The 24,533-nt window shown below is 39.3% G+C and overlaps 2 protein-coding genes across 2 annotated transcripts in view; both read left to right on the top strand.

The window, feature by feature from the left end:
* The window catches only part of SEL1L (SEL1L adaptor subunit of SYVN1 ubiquitin ligase), a 38,227-nt gene extending 27,360 nt beyond the window's left edge, over positions 1–10,867 (top strand). The window contains exons 16-21 of the mRNA XM_070941156.1: positions 104–252; positions 813–978; positions 3,462–3,536; positions 3,962–4,134; positions 4,772–4,900; positions 6,791–10,867. Of these exons, the coding sequence (XP_070797257.1) occupies positions 104–252; positions 813–978; positions 3,462–3,536; positions 3,962–4,134; positions 4,772–4,900; positions 6,791–6,994 (896 nt within the window). The 3' untranslated portion in view covers positions 6,995–10,867. The remainder of the gene's footprint in view (positions 1–103; positions 253–812; positions 979–3,461; positions 3,537–3,961; positions 4,135–4,771; positions 4,901–6,790) is intronic.
* Positions 10,868–17,482: 6,615 nt separating this feature from the next.
* The window catches only part of STON2 (stonin 2), an 81,145-nt gene continuing 74,094 nt past the window's right edge, over positions 17,483–24,533 (top strand). The window contains exon 1 of the mRNA XM_070941129.1: positions 17,483–17,571. The gene's annotated coding sequence lies outside the window, so the exon portion shown is untranslated. The remainder of the gene's footprint in view (positions 17,572–24,533) is intronic.

The raw sequence follows: 24,533 nt of genomic DNA, 5'->3' as shown, positions 1-24,533 counted from the left end.
CCCAGAGTCCTCGGAGAGTGTGCAGAATAGAAATATGAATAATAAAATAAAAATAAATAAATAAATAAATTCAATTATTCCTGCTGATTCTTTTCTTTTGTAGATGGCATTGGAGTGAAAAAAGACTATAAGCAAGCCTATAAATATTTTAACCTGGCTTCTCAAGGGGGCCACATTCTGGCCTTCTACAATTTAGCACAGATGCATGCCACTGGCACTGGAGTCATGCGGTCCTGTCATACTGCTGTTGAGGTAAAAATCACTTGACTTTCTATGAAGAATACAGTTTGCTGTTTAAAGAGTGAAGTCATCTATTTGGATAACAAAAGGCTTACATTTCATCCAGCTTATAAACATGAGCTATTCCAAGTTCTTTAAAGTTTCGCATAAAGTAAGATGAATTCTAAGAAAAACAACAGAATTAGCTTGCTAAAACAGCAGCATCCACTGATAAAATCTATTCACTCTTCTTCCCTATATGCACCAAACTGTGGAGCTTTGGTGGTTTCTCAAGAATGAACTTGTGGAACTTGCTTGAAAAAGTTCAATGCTATAACATTTAATGTAAACTAGAAACATTAAAATAAGATTTGTTGGGAGTTTGTGATGTTGAGTGAGTTCTTAAACAGGTTTGATCATCTTTTTACCTAATGCTTGATTGTTCTTATTCATTTTTGCAGCACTGTTGAACATTGGTGCAGAATCTATGAACAAGATAATTATTTCCACAACTACAATATATTTCCAAATAGCCACTAAAGAAATATCTGTAAAAAAATCTTTAAAAGAATTATCTTTTTTTCCCCCTGTAGCTGTTCAAGAATGTGTGTGAACGGGGCCGTTGGTCTGAGAGACTCATGACTGCTTACAACAGCTATAAAGATGGCAATACGAATTCTGCAGTTGTTCAGTATCTGCTTTTGGCAGAACAAGGCTATGAGGTTGCACAAAGCAATGCTGCCTTCATTCTTGATCAAAGTAAGGATTAAATAGTTCCTTGTGTTGCTGGTCTAGTACAATGCAGTGGTAATTTTTAGCATCCAATTCTTACTTTTGCTTAGCTGTTTTTGCCTATGCACAAATGCATGTGGTATATCAATGTAATATTCATATGAATTATGAATGAAGCATAATTCGTAATCCCATGAAAAAAAATTAAAAATTCAATAGCATCCTGAAATTAGTATTCTAAAACTATAAACAGAGTTTAATGAAATGTTTCTTTTTCCCCCCTTTGATTGCTCAATTAACAACCTTAGACTCGAGTGAAAATTTTATTTAAATGCCATTTCAAAATGAAAGCATTCATTTTATTTCCTTTTTAAATTATGGATGGATGGATGGATGGATGGATGGATGGATGGATGGATGGATAATGTCAATACATCAATTACTAATTATAAATTCAGTTCTATTTTAATAATATTGAATAATGAATTTGTAGATTTTTAACTGGTTAAAAAATAGCCCAAGAGTTAGTTATTAATACTTCTTCCTAGTACTAAATAATTGGATGATTGAAAATGCATAAACAGATGGTGTTTAACATTGCCAACAGACAGCAAACTCTGCTGAACTGATTCAGCCAATGTAAATTTTCTGCTTATCCTCTTAATAATAGATTTCATCCAAAACACATTAAGGTATCGATTAACATACATATATTTTGGAGTTCATCTCCTCTGTTCTTTGCTTATCAGTATCTACCATCCTATGTGCAGCAAAAAGTAATAGTTATGTTTGCAGATGGTCTATTAGCAATGCTAAAATTTAGTGCTGTAAACTTTGTCAAATTGAAGTAGCCTAGATAACTTTATATTTGCAAAAAATGAGTGTTTAGCCAGTTATCTAATATTGCATCAGCTTCTAAATTCTTTCTATCCCATTCAATTTATGAAAGTTAATCTCATAACCTAAAACCGTGATGACGAACCTATGGCACGCATGTCACAGGTGGCACGCGGACCCATATTAGTGGCCACGCCAGCTCAGTTCTGGGGCGCCTGCCAGCTGATTTTCGGGCCTTCTGGGCCCACCAGAAGTAGGGAAACAGGCTGTTTCCTGCCTCTGGAGGGCCTGGGGGGGTGGGGAAGGCCCATTTTTTTTTCTTACCTGGCTCCAGATCCTCTCTGTGTATCTGGGAAAGGCGAAAACAGCCTTTCCCACTTCCTTGGAGGCCTATGGAGGCTCAAAGGGCCCATTTCCCCACTCCCGGTGGGACAGGAAGTGATGTTTTTTCCTGTCCCCAGCCTCCAGAGACTCCTAGAGAGGCTCCTACAGACTCCTAGAGAGGTTCTGGAGGCTGGGGACAGCAAAAAATGTCACTTCCTGTTCCACCGGGAGTTGGGAAATGGGCTTTTTCAGCCTCTGTAGGGCCTCCAAGGGAGTGGGAAAGGCTGTTTTTGCCGTTCCCAGATACACAGAGAGGATCTGGAACCAGGTAAGAAAGAAAAACGGGCCTACCAGGCCATCATGTGCCAGGAGCGGGGGGGAGGCACGCGTGGGCATGTGCGCGCGCGACCCCCGCCCCCCCTCTCCTGGCACGCGATGGCAAAAAGGTTAGCCTTCACTGACCTAAAATCTAAATATATGACTTCAGTGGAGATGTGAAGTATTTGCATGACTTATATGAATGAGGCAGTGCTAATATAAATGAAACTCACAGACAAGGGCCCAAACAGCTCGTATAAGACTCCAAGCATTTCTGCATTTCTTCGCTAGATAGAGTAGAAAAGAGGGATATTCTTTTTTAAATCCAGTGTGTATTTCAGATGTGACCCAAACATTATTTTCTGGATTGCGATTGGTTTTTGTATACATTTGACAAAATGTCTGTATAAAATTCAGGATGCATAACTGTTTGCCAAGCTTGAAAGTAGCATTTTACTTTCAACATTGTATATACATTTAATGTACATTGTACATTAAATGGCAGTCAAGACTCAGGGTGAAGTCAGAAACCAAACTGGATTTCATTTATTTTCTTTACTAGTTAATTAGAATTACATAACCTTACCAAGATAACTCTTCAGTCACATATTCAATAATTTCTCCTTCCACAGTTTTTTTTAAATATACAACTTCTGGAAGTCTTTATTCGCTCCATCCGAACAAATTATGAACCTTGGGCCTATTATTTTCATGTTATGTTTTTGGCCTTTTGTCATAATAAAATAGAATGAGGACAAATACTCTGTCCAGACATCTGAGACAACTAGTAAGCTCTGACTCCACTGGGTTTTAACTTTGCAGAATTCAGTAATCACCACGATCCCTCAACTGATTAACATGCTTGCAAACAAGGGTATTCTTGTTCAGGTAATTCAGGTTCAAGTTCTGTTCATCTCTATTTTTGTGATGCTTGTTGGGAAAACAGCAAAATGGGTTACATGATTAATACATGACAGGAAAAGAAATGACTTGGACCTTTGCTGTCTCACCTTTTTTTCCTCATACTACAGAAGAAGCCAGCATAATAGAAGAGAATGAAACCTATCCCAGAGCCTTATTACACTGGAACAGAGCAGCCTCACAAGGTCAGTCATTTCAGAATTTAGTCCAGTTTCCTAGCAGTAGCCTCAAGAACTGAGCTGTTGTGGATGATTTTTTATCATACTAAGGAGTTGTAGCAGTACTTGTTTAACAACTGAAAGCAGATCTTGATAGTAATGTGCCACACATTTTAATAGAAAACTGAATCTAAATATATTTGATAGATTTGGAGTATTAGGCTTCTGCATTCATATGCTTGTTGTACTAGTTGCCATAGTCAGTTTGAAGTGAAAACATCATTTTTGAACTAATTCAATCTAGAAATAAAATTCTAAATAATTGGAGACGGGTACAGATTTTGTCTTCAGTGCAAGTCTGTTCTCTCCACATTAATTAGAGCATCTTGAAAGGAATGAAAAATAGCTAAACAATGTTACAAGTCCTTTCATAGAGTTTATTTTCTTGATAGGTTACACTGTTGCTAGACTAAAACTTGGTGATTATCATTTCTACGGCTTTGGCACAGAAATTGATTATGAAACTGCATTTATTCATTATCGCCTGGCAACAGAGCAACAGCACAGTGCTCAAGCCATGTTCAATTTAGGATACATGCATGAAAAAGGACTTGGGATTAAGCAGGTAAGCAAGTGCATAGTTATTCCCATAGTTTTGCAGTAACACAAATATATGTTTCAAAAGACTGTCAGCATCGTCTGCTTTTAAACGAGTATACTGCAGGGGTGTCAAACTCGCGGCATCACATTGTCGTCATGTGATGTGTCACGACAGTTTTCCCCTTTGTTAAATTGGGGGTGGGCATGGTCAGCATGTGCCGCATCCGGCCCATGAGCCACCAGTTTGACATCCCGGGTATACTGTAAGTCAGAAGTAAACATGTGGCTTTCAGCCTAGCTTCAGAAGATTCTGTAAGTAATCATTTCAGACATTTGACCAAAATAATCAAATTATATTATTCTCTGAGTAGAGATTATTTGGATTGATAAAATTGTTTTAGTGTGATGCAAAATGGTAGTGACAGTCAAAAGCACAAGATATAACTATTTAAAACCATAGTTTCCAAAGTTCTTGTTAACTTTTTATTATTCTGTCATAAGCATTATTAAAGAACAGTAATAAATTTTATTCCATTAACACATGTACAGTAAGTAATTCTTGTGAGATACATACACGAAAGGAAGAAAAGAGATTCCCTGTACAATATTCATATGATTTGGTTAGCTGTTTTTGCAAATTTCGTGTATTGTATGTGTTGTAGGACATTCACCTTGCAAAACGCTTCTATGATATGGCAGCTGATGCTAGTCCTGATGCTCAGGTTCCTGTCTTCCTTGCACTTTGCAAGTTAGGAATTATTTATGCCTTCCAGTATGTACGAGAAACCAATGTAAGTAATGATGAAGAAAATGGTGTTATTTAAGGTAATCTATGTAGTGGTGATAGCTTTTCTTTCATGTGATTAGTTTTGATGGATTTATGTGCGTGAGATATATATATATATATATAATATACACACATACCTACCTACCTACTTACAGTAAAAATGGTTTTTAACATAACAGTTTCTAGGATTTGGCTGAGAAAATATTTTGAATTTTATGTCCATTTCTATGGTAATGGTGTAAAATCTCTATATTTCTTGATCAGATGTAATGCTTTTGAGTTCAGTTCAGTTCAGTTTAGCCAGAACATCAAGGACCAGTTGTAAGTGCCACTTGTTCAGCACTGTTGTGCCTTCAAATAGTTGTTGAACAAATGGTCTTAAAAGGACTACTTGTATTGCACAAAACTGGCTGTTCTAATATCCTTGTGAGGAACTTTTCTGACAATCCAAACATGCTATTCCAAGTATTGCAAAAACTGTCTAGCCTCAGAACATACTCACTCCAACTTGGGTTCCAAATTAGGTCTGCTGAAACAATTGTAACTTTCCTACCATCAAAGCACAGAATATGAAAATCTCATCTAGTCCACTATCCTGCCAGAAAACATGCAGGAAATCTGTGAGCATGAAAATAGAAGCCCTCTTATTCTATTAAGCCTTAGCAATTAATATTCAGCAAAATAGCCTGTCCACAGATTTTAGCCTGTCCACAGAAGGAAACAAGTGTGTTATTTGTTTTAGGCACAAGTGGCTTGGGTGAAATGGGGAAAAAGCCAAGGATACTGACAGCCAGAGAGAGGGAGCGAAATTAAAGGAGAGTGTAATATGCCATTTTTAGGAGCCCGTTTTTATCAACAGAAGCATCAGCATGAAGAATAGGCAGACAGGCACATAAATCTGTGGAAGAGAGAAAGGGAATGACACAGTGGTGGAATTCAATTTTTTTTACTACCAGTTCTGTGGGCGTGGCTTGTGGGTGTGGCAAGGGAAGGATACTACAAAATCTCCATTCCCACCCCACTCCAGAGGAAGAATACTACAAAATCCCCATTCCTGGGGGAAGGATATTGCAAAATCTCCATTCCCATCCCACTTTGGGGCCAGCCAGAGGTGGTATTTGCCAGTTCTCTGAACTACTCAAAATTTCTGCTACCGGTTCTCCAGAACCTGTCAGAACCTGCTGAATTTCACTCCTGGGATGACAAGCAGAAAAGCAAATGAGATAGGCTGTAGTGGAAGCTTCCTCCTTAGTGCTAAAGCTGTCAGGAAAGGAACATATATTTATTTATTTAATTAATATAATTTGTATGCCGCCCTATCTCAGTAGGACTCAGGGCAGTTCACAACAAATAAAAACAAACCCAATAAAACATAAAATACATAAATATGTATACATAAAATACATAAATATATAAATATATAATTTAAACATAAATTAAAACCCATTAAAATAATCAAAAACCAAAAAATATATGCAGGCTGTCCATCAGCCATGGTGGCAGTTGAAGGAAAAGTTGGAGAGACACTGAGAACACTAGGCCTATACTGCTCTGGCGGCTGCTCTGTAGAGAAAAGAGGAGGCCATGTGCACAACTTGCCTCATCTCCTTCAGATGTTGTTTCATCCCAAATCTGGGATGAAACACTCTGGGCATCAGTTGCACCTAACTGTGACTGATCTGAACTCATTTATTAGATTTGTTCTTAATTTGAAACTAAATATTTTCCTACATCACACATACCAGGACTGAATTATTTCTTCTGCATTGTTACTGTCCATCAAACATAGTACTCTTGTCATTTAGAAAGATGCTGAATCTATGAGGAATTTCATACACATTGGGGTTACAGTATGAATTAATTCTCTCCCCCCCCCCCCAATGTTTCTATTTAGGTCAAGGAGATATTTTCACACCTGGACATGGACCAACTCTTGGGTCCTGAGTGGGACCTTTACCTCATGACCATCATTGCTTTACTTTTGGGTACAGTAATAGCTTACAGGCAGAGGCAGCATCAAGGAGTCCCAAGGCCTGCGGGGCCACGACCAGCGGTACCTCCTCAAGAACCTGCTCCAGAACAGCAGCCACCCCAATAGTAGCAGCTGGAGGTTCAATGAAGTGAACTGGAATTTCTAGCTAGGACTCTTTTTGTGATCTTATGACAACAGATCAAATAGTTACATGCACACAAGATTCAAAAAAGTATTGAATTGAGAAAGCAGTTTAGAATTATGCCTTTTTTCAGGGATATGCATCTTTTTTGAGATGGAGTGGAATGTTATTTCAGTGCCAATGGAATAACAAAATAGATTTTATGAAAAAGAAATGTGCTACTTCATGCCTACTATATTTAGTTCATTCAGTGCCCTTTTCAACTGTCCTTTGATTGTTCAAAAAGAAATATATCATGAGGTTTAATATGAGAATATCAGACCTTGTGCTCTTTTAAGTAAATGGTTGTAGTCTTTTCCAAATATGTTTGTGATTGTGATAAACCGGACTTTATTTTATGGTTCTCCCAATTATTTTGAAACCAACATAAACCTCTGTAGTGGTATCAGCCATGAGGGTCTGGATGCTTTAACTTAGAATGACCAGTTATAAACAGATATATATTCATGGGCTACTCTTTCTAGAGGTCAGGTTTAAAATACAAACTACACCTGTGCAATGACTATTTAAATAAGATGAAACCTTTTTTGTTTAGCATTCAGACTTGCTTGAATTATGCACACTCAATCTTTCTGGTATATCTTTTCCCAAGTGTACAAGGCAGCTTGTTAAGTCTTCCTTTTTTTTTATTGTTTCACAAGTATGCCAAGATTATCCAAGCAATGGGCTGAAAAAACAACCAGTGTTAATCAACCTCTTTATTTCAGTGGTTTTTTTCTGAAGTATTTTCTCATTGGATATCATTGGTTTGCTTTTCAGTCCATCATAATATATTCTTATGATTCAGACTTATTTGGGGTTGAAGATTGTGCAATTAAGTGTTATTAATGTAACTGCTATCTACATATCTCTTTAAAATATGCACTCTGATGTTATGCTGCACATGGCTCTTGGAGAACTAGTCAGTGAATATGCATATGGTAGACTATCCTAACTGTTGTTTTATAACAACCTTGCAATTATGAGCTATACCAACTATGCCAGATTTGGGTAGAATGCATGTGATTTTTAAACTTTTGCAAAATGGGAATAGAGTGCATGGCTAAGATTGAAACATGGAAATTTTCAAAACAGTGAGATGAGTTAATATGAGTTGCTGTAGAAATCTAATCCCAAAATTTCCTTTGCAATGTCATGAAAATAACTTTGCTGTAATATTAATTTATGAAGATTTTAAGTACTCTACTAGGAAAACGACAATAAATTTTGGCTGAAGGCCCAATTTTAAAAAATACTTTTTGCTACTTTTGCAAACGTAGATGGTTCTAGTGCATCATTATATAATCTTGAGTACCCTGGATGGAATAATATAATGAAATGCTGTTCTCTGGAAACTAAATCTCATAAGTGCATTTAAGAAGTATGCAACTTCTGTATATAGCAGTAGGCTCCCTCGAGTAAGTTTAGAATACAGGACGGGAACAACAGAAGTCCCCTTATAATGAAAGTGGAGAGAGAGAAATTGAGTTTGTATAAATCTAAAATAAAAGGATATTTTTAACAGGATTGCTTATATCTACAGGAGGCTGTTTTAACAGCAAGGCATGTTTCTTAGCAGTATTACTGAAGCAGGTAGTTGTGTAGACAGAGCTTTCCTTCCAATTGTACACATTGGATAAGATGAAAATTTTCTTGCAATAAATATGTCCCAAAAAGAAAAAGGAAACTAATTAAAATCTGTTCAGTTATTTGGGCTGCAGTTTTTTTAAATAATTTGTAGAAAATTTACCTATTTCAGAAGAAAAAAAAACCTTGCCTCAAGAAACCTTGGCTCTTCTCCAGTAAAAGGTGCAAATGGAAAAATGTTCCAAGTCTTTAGTATGAATAATGGTCTGCCCTTGTGTGTATTGTGTACAGACTCCTATGTGATGAACTCCAGAAATTTATATTAACATAAAATCCAAATTATTATATTAAAACTTTTTTTTTCTGAAATATAAGTAGTAATTTTTCAAAATGATTAAAACATTTCCAATGACTTTTCCCTTTGACATTACTTTTAATTACTATGGTGAGCTATTATTTCTGCTCCTTAATTACAGGAATGTAACGATGGATTCTATATGCTTAAATTTCACTTAATGTAATATCCTGCATCTAGCACTTGAAAGAAAATACAAAATTGCAACATTTTACACCCTTTGATCTTTTGCTTTCAAAAGTCAGGATAAGCAATATTCATACTTCCTGTTTTTAGTGTTGCCTCATCTATATAAAAATATTGATTTAGGTTGTATGTGCTTTTGAAAAGCATCAAGCTAACTCAGGGATTTAAGAATTTGTAGATTTTCTAGGTTATCTGCCTAGACAATTGTATCTGATTATTCTGATCTATTCTAAATTGAACTTTTACCATTTATTTTTAATTAAAATGAACACTACCAGAATAGAAGTACTTTAGTTCTGTTGATGCTAGGGAAGAGACTTTAATTTTTAAATTTTAATATGCAGTAGAGTTTAGTAAGCAACCCACTAATTTTGGGGAGGAGGGTGAATTAAACTTAATCTAAACAGGCTAGTTGACAGGAATCAAATTTCTGAACACAAATTGTTATAATTGAAAGGCATTCTTCTAAACTTACTGGAATTTAAAGGCTGTTACTATAAAAACAAAATGGCTGTAGCAAGCCAAGTAGGATTAGAACATAAAGTTGGTTTAGTGTAGGCAATTAAAGTTCTGTTTAAACTTAGTAATTTTTCTTACCCAATCTTTTTTTTAAAAAAAAATCTTTATTTTACCAAATGTGGAAAATATTATCAGAAGAATGTTTTGGGGAATATAATTATATACTGTTTGAATATTATAGTTCAGATTGTTAGCTGCATTAACATGCTATGCATACGTATGGAAAAATTTATTCTGTGTAGACCAAACTGTTTTGAGAATTTAGTCAAGAGTATTTGAAATTATGACAAACATTTTACCACATTGGTGAGGTTGTTAGGATCTGCATTCCTCCTCTGTAATATAAAGCATCTTAATCTAGAATCTGCAATGTGGCTGTACATGAGGATGAATATTGATCTTTGAGAATGTATTCCAGTGTATTAATTCTGTTTCTTAATAGTGGTAAGAAACCTGAGAGCAAGTTTTTCTGCATTTTAAGAAATTAAATGTACCGTACTCCGACTAAAGGTGTAGCCATCACTGTTAGAGCCAATTGCTGAATGTAAGGTTTCAAGCAGGTGCAAACACTTGCACATGCAACACTATTATAGTAAAACCATGTACCTCCACACCACAGATCCCTGGTGTAAATGATTCAGTTGATATGAGTGGAAAGCTCAGTGCGTCTGAACACAAGGCTTTAGTGCAAATTAATATTGATAGAAACATGCAAGTCCTGGCTGTCTGAAGCTGGACTTGGGCCAAAATGCTCTGCTTGCTATTGGTAATGATCACCACGTATCAGGCCCTTCCAGTCTTTTAATATTTTAAACAGAGCACAATAAACTGAATTTTTTTCAAAGAATTGGTATGATTTGAATGAATGCATTTGCAGAGAGAAAATAAATCTGTATGTCTGACTTGGACTGACATACATTGACAAAAGGATAAGTCACTAAGTGTGTATAAGGGGTTTTGTAAATTTTCTTTTGTATTTAAGATGATGCAGTATAAAGGCTGGAAAAGTGTAATATAGCTGTAAACAAAATCTGTTAATAGAGAAATGTACAGATTCATTTTGTATTATATCTTGTTAAATAAAGATGCCACTTTGGTGATTGGCCTGTAATGAATGCTGTAAGAGAACTTGTGTTGCCTTTTATTAAAGATATTTTTGATAAAACAGTGATTCATATTGTTAAACTTTACATTCCCATCTTTCAAATTCAATAATGATTTGTAATCCATTGTTTATTTTCTCATTGAGTTCTAAAATATACACGTCATCATGTATTCCTGCCATAAGATAATTGCTAAGAATTATGTTTTTATGTACTTTATACCCAATGAATGTGTTGGAAGAATAAGCGAGCATTATTCTTGTGTGTATCATTTGTAGTGATATTTTGTCTTGTCTGCAATATATATAATATACATTAATAAGGGTAGACAAAAAAAAGCCGTTTATGTCCATAAGAACAGTTTCCAGCATAAGAATGGGCAAAGAACAACCCACTGCCTTCTGGCAGCATATGTCTGGGCATTCACAACCCTTGGGGGTGTACGCTCTGTTTAGCAGTCACCATGGGAACGAAATTCTTTGTACAATACTAATCTCATTCCCTCTAAAGAACGTAAGGATTTCTCTATAGTACAGCCTTCCTGATAACTTTAAACATCACTTTATTGCAAAGTTTTGTTATACTCAAGAGTTTACATTTAAAAAAAAGCAGCAGGATTTGAGAAACAATGCAGATTTGTAACACCAGATTGAAATGAGCGAGCCATAATGTAATAAGGCCAGACTTCAATGCTTTCAGGCAAGCTGTTTTCTGTTGGCCTCTAATCTGTTAGATAGTTGTAAGAGCAACCACTCTAATGCATACTATAATGAAAGACTCAACGTGCTTAGGGAAATTGCCATGACAGTGCTGCTGTGACATTAAACAAGCCCCTAACCTGATTTTTGGGGACAAATTTAAGTCAGATGCCTGTCACAATGAACAGCACCACCAGTCAATCACTGCATGAGGTAAAAATAGAAATTAGATCATTGTATGTCAATAGTCCTAAAGGTTCACTAAAACAATTCCAATCTACTTCCAATTTATTTTGAAACTTTTTAAAAAAATACTTCAATAGTATTAACATTACAATCCAGCACTTGTGTACAAAATAGACAATATTAACTATTAAACTGAATATACCGTTAATAAATGTGTTGTTGAAATAAGAGTAACAAGGTTGTTTATTTTGCATTGCTCAGCTTTTCTAGCATCTCCACTTTATTTTTGTTTTACATACAGAATAAACTAGATGTGAGTTATTTAGCTTCATTTTTGTTCTGTTTCCTGATCTGACTTATTGTTAGTTTATATTCATGACATTTAGTAATTTTTGGAATTGCATTTTTAAAAGTGATTTGAGATGTATAATATTTTAAAAGGAAACTGCAAGAGTATGGATATTTTGCATTTACTTTAAAAGATAAGAACTAGCTTAAACTTCCAATAAAATAGAGTAGAATATTTCTTACCTAGATTATGCTGTATGTATATTTTAAATGAAGAATTAAGTTCATAATTTTTGCCTGAGGAGAAAAACACAAAATGGAAAATTATAAAATGAGTTAATGTTCATCAGAATGAAATAATACAATCTAATTGTATAACTCCTTTCTTTTACTTTTTGTTTGTTTTATTGAAGGCTATCTATTGAAGTTCACGCAAATTGTTCAATCTGCAAAAAACACTCCCAAAGCAATAGGAATGAGCTTGTACATTTGAGGGGAAATAGTTCAAATCCAGACTCCTCCTACCCTCCAGCATGAACTACCCAAACAGATTATTGACTCACATTCGAGCTGTTTTTAGGCAGACAGAATCATTATGTAAACATGGAACAGGTACACTTCAATGTCAAGACTGAGAAAAGAACTCTCAAAGAGTCTGTTGACTCAAAAGAGCAGGAGGGAAGGAAATATATAACTTGGTTTTTGCATTCTGCAGTACGAAATATTGGGGTTGCACAGTTGAGTTTTTGAAAGAATAGAGACAGATAGCTGTGCCTGCCCTATATTCTGACTGACTGATATTCAAATTTATGTTAATTACTTATAAAATATTGTTATACAGAAAATATATATTTTTAACCTATGATTATTTGTCCGTTTATTCAATATATATGGCTGCCCATTTCAATAAGTATCAAAGGGGGGCAGGGTTTGAAGGACATAGACTAATCCTGTTGGCTTCATCATTGTTCTGCCCCTTCATATTAGAGGAACAATACTAAATTCTGTTTCAGATTTTCATCGAATTCAGGTAATTGTTATTCTGAAATAGTATGTGAAATTGATAGATGACTGGATAAAGCCTGTTCAGATAAAAGGGAACTTTTCTTAACTGGAAGACAATGTCCTCAACTGAGTTACTACCACATCTTAAAAGCACTGAATATATTTCTGTAGATGGTAGGTTTCTTTAATTAAAAATTGGGCAACACTGTTGTAGATATTTTTTTCTTTATTCCACATTTATTATTTTTATAAGTAGGTCAAGCCTGTGAACATACTTTATATTCCCTCCTCCAATTTTCCCCACAACCCTGTGAGGTGAATTGGGCTGAGAGAGAGTGAGTGACCCTAAGTCACTCAACCAGCTTTCATGCCTAAAGCAGGACTAGAACTCAGACTACTAGTTTCTAGACTTAACCACTAGACCAGACTGGCTCAAATTTTGTTCCTCCTTGGCAGATACCATTTGCTGGTTTATGTAGACAATTTATATGGCACCCAATCTCATTGCAGTGACTGTGTGTATGTGTATTACTTTATTAAATTTCTACAAAAGGTAAAATTAAAAAAGGAAAAGTCCAAGAAATGAAAAAAAAGTAAGAAAAGAGTAATTTCAACTTTTTTCAATACAGTTACAAAGATAAAATACAAGCTGTTGTTCTAAAATGCAATAGCATACACTATTTCTATAATACACACATGACCATTGCGATGCCACAATGTTTGTAAGTGAAAACTAGTCATAAGTCACTGTTTTTAGTAATGTAGTCACTAAACAATTGGTTGTAAGTCAAGGTCTACCTGTAGTTAAAAGTAATGAGACATGCAAAAATAATTTACAATTTTTACAATGTACTATACTTGCCCTGGATTGCTGCAGTTAAAACATATTCATTCTCTTACTAGTCCAGTAAGACTAGATTCCACATTTCTCTTTCTCCCTCCCTCGAATTTACACACAAGCGACTCAGGGCAATTTACAAAATATTAAAGCAAGGTTTCTTACAAGTAACAAATACACTGGACCTGATGTTCTCTGATATAATTTACATAAAATTCCTAATCACATTGGTTGCCTTATGATTATTGGAACATAAGATTAATAAAATAGTGCATTGCTGTAACTGGATTTATTTATTTATTAAATTTATATCCCGTCCTTCTCCCCGAAGGGACTCAGGGCGGTGAACAGCCGAGAATTAAAATAACATACAATATAAAAGTTAAAATAACTAAAAATAAATTAAATTAAACGGCCGCCCCAATTTAAAACCTCTAGCAATACAATTAAAAAACTAACCCATAAAATTATTCAGGCCAGGCCGGCTCGCTGAAATAAAAACGTCTTCAGGGCCTTACAGAAAGTGCAGAGATCTGGAATCAGCCGTATTCCGGGAGGTAGCTCGTTCCAGAGGGCGGGTGCTCCCACAGAGAAGGCTCTCCCCCTGGGGGCCGCCAGCCAACATTGCTTGACCAACGGCACCCTGAGGAGGCCCTCTCTGTGAGAGCGTATTGGCCGGTGGGAGGTTATCGGTAGCAGAAGGCGGTCTCATAAATACCCTGGCCCTAAGCCATGGAGCGTTTTAAAGGTGAGAACCAACACCTTGAAGCGCACCCGGAAGACCACCGGAAGCCAGTGCAGCTCGCGCAGGAGAGGTGTTATATGGGAGCACCATGTCACTCCTGTGATCACCTGCGCAGCCGCATTCTGGACCAGTTGGAGCCTCCGGGTGCTCCTCAAGGGGAGCCCCATGTAGAGAGCATTAGCATAGTCCAGGCGAGAGGTGACGAGAGCATGAGTGACTGTGCATAAGGAATCCCGACTCAGAAAGGGGCGCAACTGGCATATCAGGTGAACCTGATAAAAAGCCCCCTTGGCCACAGCCGTCATATGCTCTTCTAAAGACAGCCATGTGTCCAGGAGGACGCCCAAGTTGCGAGCCCCCTCTGTGGGGGTCAATGACTCGCCCGCAATAGCCAGCGATGGCGCCAGCTGGCTATATCGGGATGCCGGCATCCTCAGCCACTCGGTCTTGGAAGGGTTGAGTCGAAGCCTGTTCCTCCCCATCCAGACCCGCACAGCCTCCAGACACTGGGACATCACTTCAAGGGTATCGTTGAGGTGATTTGGGGTGGAGATGTACAGCTGAGTATCATCAGCGTACAGATGGCATTGCACCCCAAATCCATGGATGATCTCACCCAGTGGCCTCACAAATGTTGAACAGGAGTGGCGAGAGGACCGACCCTTGTGGCACCCCACAAACAAGGCGCCTCGAGGTCGACCTCTGCCCCCCTGCCAACACAGACTGCGACCAACACGGTGCCTCCCACCCCCAATCCCCCCAGCCGGTGCAGCATGATACCATGGTTGATGATATCAAAAGCCGCTGAGAGATCTAATAGAGGAGGACAGAGGAGCAACCCCTGTCCCGAGCCCTTCAGAGATCATCAACCAACGCGATCAATGCCGTTTCCGTGCTGTACCCAGGCCTGAAGCCGGACTGGCACAGGTCTAGATAGACAGTTTCATCCAGGTACTGCGGGAGCTGTTGCGCAACCACACTCTCAACAACCTTCGCAATAAAGGTTGGAGACAGGACGGTAGTTAGCCATAACAGCCGGATCCAGAGAAGGCTTCTTAAGGAGGGGCCTCACCACCGCCTCTTTCAAAGCAGGTGGCAGGAAACCCTGCCAAAGAAGCATTTATAATCCTCTGGAGCCAGCCTCGCGTAGCCTCCCGGGTAGCCAGTACCAGCCAGGAGGGACACGGGTCCAGTAAACATGTGGTTGCGTTTAACCTCCCCAGAATCCTGTCACGTCCTCAGGAGCCACAGGATCGAACTCGTCCCAGATAACATTCTCAAGACCTGCCTCAGCCACCCTGCCGGAATCTACCCAGTAGAATCTACCCAAGCCTTCCCGAATCTGAGTGATTTTATCGTGCAGATACTGTGCAAAATCCTCAGCCTGCCCTTGCAAGGGATCCTCCCGCGCTCCCTAATGTAGGAAGGAGCGGGTCACTTAAACAAGGTGGCTAGGCGATTATCTGCCGTTGCAATAAGAGCGGAAAAGTAATCACACTTTGCCGCTTTTATCGCCACTAAATAGGTCTTAATATGAGACCTAATTAGTGTTCGATCGGATTCAGAGCAACTGGCCCTCCAACCACTCTCTAGGCGTCTTTTCCGGCGTTTCATCCCCCTCAGCTCCTCGGTGAACCAAGGAGCTGGGCAGGTGTGACGCCGGGTCAGAGGCTGCAAAGGCATGACACGATCCAAAGCCCCGGCGGCCATCCTATCCCATGCGGCCACCAGATCTTCAGTCGAGCCAAAGCCTCAGGAAATGGCCCAAGCTCCCTCTGGAATCTCTCTTATATTTGCACATATAAGCCATCAATTATTTTTTATTTGCTACAGTGGCTAGTTTCATGCAATATTCTGTGTCAAAATCAAACAAATTACATTGTGGCTTGAGGCAAGTGTGAGAAAATAAATGCTAATGCTCTGTTGTTATAAAATGTCAAAATCCATGCCAAAAGGAAACACATTGCTGTGGAACTTTGCTTTGGACCTAAGTGAGTGAAATCCAGAAAGATTTACAAAAAGAAGACCCTGTTTTGTTTTGTTTTTTTGAACCCTGAAATAAGCCTTATTGCCATGCACTCAAAAGCCCGATTGGGCTTATTATCAGGGGATGTCTTATTTTGGGGAAAACAGGGTATAATAAAAAGTAAGGTCTTTTTTTTTATCAATTTCTCCTTGAGATTAATGTTTCCATTTTGATTGGCTTCTGGAAAACGCAGAAACATTTTAAATTTATCTTTCAGAGCTATATTGATCATTCAATTCAGTGGTGAAATTCAATTTTTTAACTACAGGTTCTGTGGGCGTGGCTTGTGGGTGCGGTGTGGCTTGGTGGGCAGGGCAGGAGAAGGATACTGCAAAATCTCTATTCCCACCCCACTCTGGGACCAACCAGAGATGGTATTTGCCGGTTCTCCGAGCTACTCAAAATTTCCGCTACCGGTTCTCCAGAACCTGTCAGAATCTGCTGGATTTCACCCCTGGTTCAATTCCACCTGCTGTCCATTTTGGAGGAGAGAGGCACAACAACTGCTTAGTTTGGCGCCGCTCTTTGGGATGCAGCATTTTCAGCGTGCGGAAAATATAGCTAACGCACGTTTAGAATGGTGGTACTAAATTATTACACATCTGTGTATCATCTGTGCGACGGATTACAAACAGGGAATCCACACTATTCCGGCCGCCCAAGGGAGGGAACACCCCGCCTCCCATACGTAACTTGCCACGCCCACAATCTTCTTCAGCCAATCCCAGCTCGCTTTCGCTCTCCTTCGGCCGGCTCAGAAGATGGCCCAATAGAGAAGCTCTGGCTCTTTTCTTAAAAAAAGGGGGAGGGGAGGAGGAGGAGGAGAGAAGCGGAGCTGCTCTCCCACTTCTAAAGCGGCTGCCGGCTGTTGCTTAGCTTTCCTGTCGCTGTAGGGAGATTCAGTGTTACTTTCCTCGGCGCGGTCCAATTTCTCCTCTTCCGTGCCTGGAGCAAGAGAGGGAGTCCAACTGCAGGGAGTTCCGCAGGTAATCTGTCTTTTCCCTCTCCGCCTTTCTACGAACCGAATGAGCAGGTGGTGGATCCCCGGCCAGTGGTAGCCAAGAGTCCGCTACGGTTCCCCTTTCATATCTGCTCAACGTCCCCTGCTCAGTTGTGGTGATAAGGGAGCTTCACCTTTGAGGAGAAATACGTCCACGGCCATGTTCCCTCTTCTGAAATGGATCAAAGGGAACCCGAGCTTGCTTGGACGAATGCATCACTCGGCGGCAGGCTGGAACAAAGACCAGATAATAGCCGCTTCATCACCACCACTACCACCTTCCCTTTCGGTAGCTTGGCTCGCCTTAGCTTAAGGCTGCGTGCAGCTGAAACAAGGGGTTATCGGAGTTAAGAGTGCGGCTTGTCTCGTCTCTCTCGAGCTCAAATCTCTGTTAAAATATCATTTCGGCGGCTGGCATGGGAAAGTCAGAGAGTGGCCGCTTACCCTCCCCCTGCCCAGTGCGAGATTAGCACTTTTGTGTATAGTTTAGATGAGTAGGTGAGGAGTGAGTTGTGGTTAACTGGTGGCTTGAGGCACTGGTCATAGCCTGGTGAATGTTCCTCTTGTACAATGTAATCGACTACCAGACTCCAGATGGGAGTTACTATTAAGGAAATGAGCATAGCCTTAACTGCATCCTGTTGCTTTGCATCCTGCCACGTTCAGGCGTTCCTTCTTAGGATCCTTACCTGGGCAGTTCAAAAAAAAAAAAAAAAGGACCTGCTTAAAGGAGAAATAAATATATTTCCATCTTACCTGCCAGCCACCTGTCAAAGTGCTGCCAGAGGGACTGCTCTACCTATCAAAACCCACTCTGCAGCTCTGGCAACCTTAATGGACATTTTCAAGGAAGCATAAGACAGGAATGGGAGAGTTACAACTGAAAGGGATGTTACTTGGATTCCTTCCCTGTAAAAGGGTTATGACTGAGGATGATTTTACAAATTAAAGCCTCTTCTAAAAGAATGCACTCATAATAACCCGGGGGGGGGGGGAGAGAAAGGGTGGAGATGAAGCTTTCAACATATGCAAATTCACAATATGCCTTGCTTGCTATTCTCCTGCTTTGAATGCATCAATTACTCTTATGCTTAATGAACCCAGCTAAATCTGCTTGTGTATTAATATTTTAGATGGCATTCTCAAGAAATGAAAACCGAAAAGACAATTTATAACTTGTCTCAGTTTGTTTTATGGAATTTAGTAATGGACTTATGGGAAAAAAGCAGTGTAGTAAAAATAGAATGCAGTATATGTGGGAGTGGTAAAACTATTGTTTCCTAGATTAATATAGGAGTGTTATTTAGCACAAAAAGGGAGGATATTTTAGATGTCTCTACCTGAAGCAAAGCAATAAGTGTCACCCAACTCTGGACCCCAAATCAAGATGCATAGATTCAGAAACCAGTCTTGACATTCTCTCACTGGGGCAGAAAAATCTGTCTGCAATTCACCCTCTCCGTGGTAGTAAAAATATAATATCAGCATTGAGGCATCAAGTAATTAGCAAAATTCTATGCATTCATACCATCTAAAATTAACAACCTCTTACCTAATGGTAATGCCAGCTAAGGTTTTTGTTAATGAGGGAAGGGACCTAATTTCGCTGGGAAGGATGAGAGGTTATACCTTAGGTGTCAAAACATCTTGGAACACTCTTCACCTTAAACTTCTATTATATGTGTGCACACATATCCCTTTCTTAAAAAATAAAATAAAAAAACCCAGATTTTAGAGAATTAGAAGCCATTCTAAAAGAAAGGAGGGTCAAATATCATATTTTATCATTTGAAGAGTTCTGCCTTTAGGATGGGAGGAAAAACTTTGAAGCATTAATATTGTATTGCCCTTGCAGTAGTGAATGCCTCAGCTTATGTTAAGGCATGGAAAGATCAAGAGGAGCTTTGAATAGCCAGTGTTGCCAATTCATATTTGCAAGTTATTTCCTGAGGAGTAAATCCAGTTGGGTTTGGTTGAATTAACATATCACACCATTCCTAGACATTGTAATTTTATGCCAGTGGTGAACAATATTTAGAGGTCAGAGACTGATTTCAGAAATGTGGGAGGCGCTAATAGCTACTGCAGATGGGGCAATTATAAAAAGCCAATACAACGTGTTACATATATAGCATTTTGTTTCTTTCCCACCTTTTGGGGATGGGTGATATTTATGAGGTTAGGTTTTAAAATTGTATTTTAGGTTTTATTGCCTTTTTCATGTAAATGTAGTGAGAAACTGTTCTAATACAGTTGTGCAATTGTACCACTGAAATTTAGTACTAAAATGAAAGAAGATTCCACTGACTGCATATAGCCTCAGGTTGCCTGATCCTTTTCTGTGAGCTAAACTGAAATCTGAGGATCTGGATAAGCAAAGGCGTAAGAAAACATAATACAACATAGGTGGAAGGAATGCAGGCACTAGTGAACTGGGCATCAGAAAACCCAGTAGAAAGATAAACGAGAAAAGCTTGAGAGAAAATGTAGTAGAGAAAAAGAGAAGATGAAGGGGAGAACTTGAGAAAGAGTCTCAACAAAAAGGAACCAAATTAAAAGTCAAAAATGAATATCACTGTTAGTAACAGAGCTCATACCAATAGATAAACTGTTCCCTTTAGGGTTATTATACAGTCATGGGAAAAAGTAAGTATAGACCATGTATTTTTTATTTTTTTTTTACAAAATGGGCATGCCAATATTTTATCTTTTTTAGAACAATATATAAAGATAAAAGTCATTTAACTGAACAAAAAAAAAAGCCTATGAAAATTGACTTTGCAATTATTTATTTTTTAAAAAAGCAGATAGGCCATTTTTTTCTGCAGAAAAAAAAATCCTTGATTCCAATAGCTAATATTGCCCTCTTTGACGAAACAACCTCAAGTAGGCATTTATGATCTCTGACATTGACCAGGAAGAAAGGTTTTTTTCATGTAGAATTTTTTTTCAGCTGGACAACGTTTGAGGCATTTCTTGCACACAGAGCCCATTTCAAATCACCCCATAGCATCTTAGTAGGGTTTAGATCTGGGCTTTGAACTGGACAGTCCAGAACCATCCATTTCCTTGTCCCAAAGGTGCTTTTTCAAGAGGCAACTGGACTTTCTGGTTTTTCTTTGAAGACATTTCGCTTCTCAAGCTCAGACTGGATGGTGGGGAATGGAACGGCATTGGTAAGGCAGCTCTATTCCCTACCATCCAGTCAGAGCTGAAGAAGCTTCTTGGCTGAGAAGCAAAATGTCAAAGAAAAACCAGAAAGTCCAGTTGCCTCTTGAAAAAGCACCTTTGGGACAATCATTATTTATTTTATTATTTTATTTTATTTTTATACCGCCCTTCTCCAACAGGACTCAGACCTGGATGACTGAGAGTCTCCATAGACATCCATTTCCATTTCCTCGCCCCCTCCCCCGCCCACTACTACATGATCTTCTGGGCAGTGGAATGATTGGTGTACAATTGTTTAGCAATGTTTTTTAAAATCCTTCCAAACTAAGTATCATTATAAATATTCAATAATCTTCTTTCTGAAGGCCTCAGAGAGCTCTTTCACTCTAGGTATGGTGCTAAACACATCTTAACAGTGACAACAAATAAAACTAAATACCGTATTTTTTGCGCTATAAGATGTACTCTTCCCCCCCAAAAAAAGTGGGTGGAAATGTCTGTGCATCTTATGAAGTGAATATTGCGTCACAGACCAGGCCATGGGGGGGAGGGGTTATGGTGGTGGTGACAGGCAGCGGTGGGGAACGACCTGTCACCCTCCTATTGCTGCTGCCTGTTACTGCCACCACCTTTTGCCCCCACCATTCACTGTCGCCGTTCGCCGCTGCCGCCTATTGGCAGTTGGATCAGCCTCCTGGAATACCACCGATCAGCTGTTCCATGTGGGAGGGGATCGCTGCTGCTGTTCACAGCCACTTCCTGTTGCTGCCGCTGTTCGCTGCCATAGCAGCAACAGGTGGCAGCGGCAAACAGTGGTGGCAATCCGTGCTGCTTGGAACAGCTGATTGTTGGTATTCCAGGAGGCCGATCCAACCACCGATAGGCAGAAGCGATGAGTGGCAGTGATAGGTGGTGGCAGTAAATGGCAGCAGCGGTGATAGGTGGCAGCGGCAATAGGTGGCAAGCAAGGGCAGCTGGTGGCGGCGATAGGTGGTGGTGGCGGTGAGCAGTGGTGATAGGTGGCAGCAGCAACAGAATAGACCCGGGTCCCAGGAGAAAAGTCCATTGTGGGGACAGCCTCACCTATGGGGAATTTCTTCTGTAGCTTCAAGGGCTTTGGGCCAAAACCATATAGGGTTTCCTGCCTGAGAAGGTGTTTGGACTAGAACGGGTGTCTGCAACCTGCAGCTCCGGAGTCACATACGACTCTTTGGGCCCTCTGCTATGGCTCCCTGTTGGATGATCCCACCACTGGCTGGCCCCACCCCTCACCCTCCCCTCCCAGTCACTCTTTACCTGGCCTGAGAAGGTAAGGGCGATGGCGGGGAATGGAGAAGAGGCCAGGGCAGAGACAGAGAGATACAGAGAGAGGGGGGGGGAGAGAGAGACATAGATACAGAGAGAGGGGGGGAGAGAAGGGAAGGAGGAGGAGGGAGGGAGAGAGAGAGAGATCTCAAAAGGGTTTTGTGGTTCCCATTGTTTTTTAGCAACCAGTTCTCTACCCTAATGACCAGCTGGGTAGGCGTGGCTGGGGGTGTCAGGGTTATGATCGATCCCATTCTGACTCTGGGAAGATCACCCTGATTAATTAGAGGGTGGACCGTGGCTTTTCCAAGTTGCAATATTCTGAAATAAAACCCGAAGAAATATTCTCTAATAAAACTCATTTATTTGTTATAAAGAAAATAAAACATCTCACTAACTAAGAAAAGTAATTGTTACATTTTGAAATAGTTCATGCCAGCTGCTTTTCTCAGCAGCCGACACCTCTGGCAAGAGAACAAAAGGAAAGAGTGTGTGAAGGAACGTGGGTGGATGCGGATACATGTAGCTTACGGATAAGAAGTTGGCAAGCTACGGAAAGTCTGACAGTCCAGAAATAATGAGCTCAACTGGTAAATAAAAGAACGCAGTGACGGGGGATGTCATGTGACTGGTGAAAGTGAATGATGTTGAGTTGGCCACGCCCACCAAGGTTTTGTGGCTCCAGATGTTTTCTTTTCAGTGGGAAATGGGTCCAAATGGCTCTTTGAGTGTTTAAGGTTGCAGACCCCTGGACTAGAAGATCTCCAAGGTCCCTTCCAACTCTGTTATTTTGCTATTCTACCTACCTTCCTTCCCTCCCTCCCTCCCTTCCTTCTCCAGCACTGTTGTTTTTTAAAAAGAGATTGGAGAAGCAGTTGACTGACATGCTAAAGGGTTTCCTGTCTGAGCAAGAAGCTGGACCAGAAGACCTCCAAGGTCCCTTCCAACTCTGTTATTCTGCTTTCCTTCCTTCCTTCCTTCCTTCCTTCCTTCCTTCCTTCCTTCCTTCCTTCCTTCCTTCCTTCTTTCCTTTCTTCCCTCCCTCCCTCCCTCCCTCCCTCCCTCCCTCCTTCTCCAACACTGGTGTTTTTAAAAAAGAGATTGGACAAACATTTGTCTGAAATGTTGTAGGGTTTCCTGCCTGAACAGGGGGTTGGACTAGAAGACCTCCAAGGTCCCTTCCAGCTGTTATTCTTTATAATAGCATGTTACAAGAGGCAACCGAAGATAAGACTTGAAAGGTTTAAACAAAGCCATGCAAGATTTTCGTGGCCGAAACAAAATTATTTTTTGTTTTCTTGTTTTCTTCCTAAAAACTAGGTGCGTCTTATGGTCTGGAGCATTTTATGGAGCGAAAAATACGGGTAACTGAGTTAAATAACTGGTTCCTCCCAGATCCTTTCTAATGATCTAATCATTTGCACCTGATCCAGTACACCTGATTCTAGTTTCAGATATTTGAGTTAGTGATAAATGTAGAGATGTGCTTACTCTTTCCAAATGCAAAATGTACATTTATATTTATTTAAATTGTACAATGGATTGCAAGAATAATGCATGATATTTATTATTTTATATTCCCTTTATGTACTATACCATTATTGTTGGAATGAAGTTCAAATACGTGTACATTGAAATATGTTGAAAAAAATCCAGCGTGATGTACTTAACTTTTTCATACTATTGTATATCTTGTTTTGATGAGAAATGTATCATATTGGGCTTCTAGGAAGTTGTTCCAGCTCATTTACAAAAAAAAAAAAAGAGGACTATGTAGATACACAAAAGGAAGTGCAAATTTAGCTATCTGCTACAGCTTGGTCCCCCTTTGCCTGGTTAAGTGAGTATTGAGCAAGTTTTGAAACCTACATTCCCAACTTTGTCTATATTTTTATTCAAGCATATAAACATTTTTTAAAAGCTTGTTGAATCAGATCACCTTTGCTTCTGCCCAATATCATTCTTCCTTGATCACCATAATGAAGAAAATGACAAAATCTGCATCATGACATCATGAAGCAAATTCCACTCCTCTTTATGTCTCAACATTGGGCATAAGTATATAAGTAATTAATTGGGTTTGCATTGTGACATTATGATGTAGATGTTATCATATTTCTTGCCTTACCAATGTCTAAATTTCTGCCCCCAAGAATGTGATCTTCAAAGTATACTGCCTCTAGAAATGTAATTTCCATATAAGGAGCATGGTCATTTGCTATTGTTCTTTATCTAATCCGCTTTTAAGATCACTAAGCAACCAACCTCACAAACTATGGAGATCAATTCTTGCTACAAGATTTACAGCCCCTGCATTACCATACTAGGAGATAGCAGCCTCAAACAGCAATTCTTGATAGGAGAGAACAGCCATAAGATGTTAGAGAACAGAATTGTATATTAGGTTTGTGTAGTCCTTTGGTATTAATTTGCAAAAAAAAAAAAATGCTTTGGAGTTGTGTGACAGCACTT

Source organism: Pituophis catenifer, unplaced genomic scaffold, assembly GCF_029215685.1.
Source record: "Pituophis catenifer annectens isolate HBS135680 unplaced genomic scaffold, rPitCat1.0.hap2 SCAF_1, whole genome shotgun sequence".
NCBI classification, from domain to species: domain Eukaryota; kingdom Metazoa; phylum Chordata; class Lepidosauria; order Squamata; family Colubridae; genus Pituophis; species Pituophis catenifer.
The sequence above is the reverse complement of the archived record's forward strand: the minus strand, read 5'-3'. Positions and strand labels throughout refer to the sequence as shown.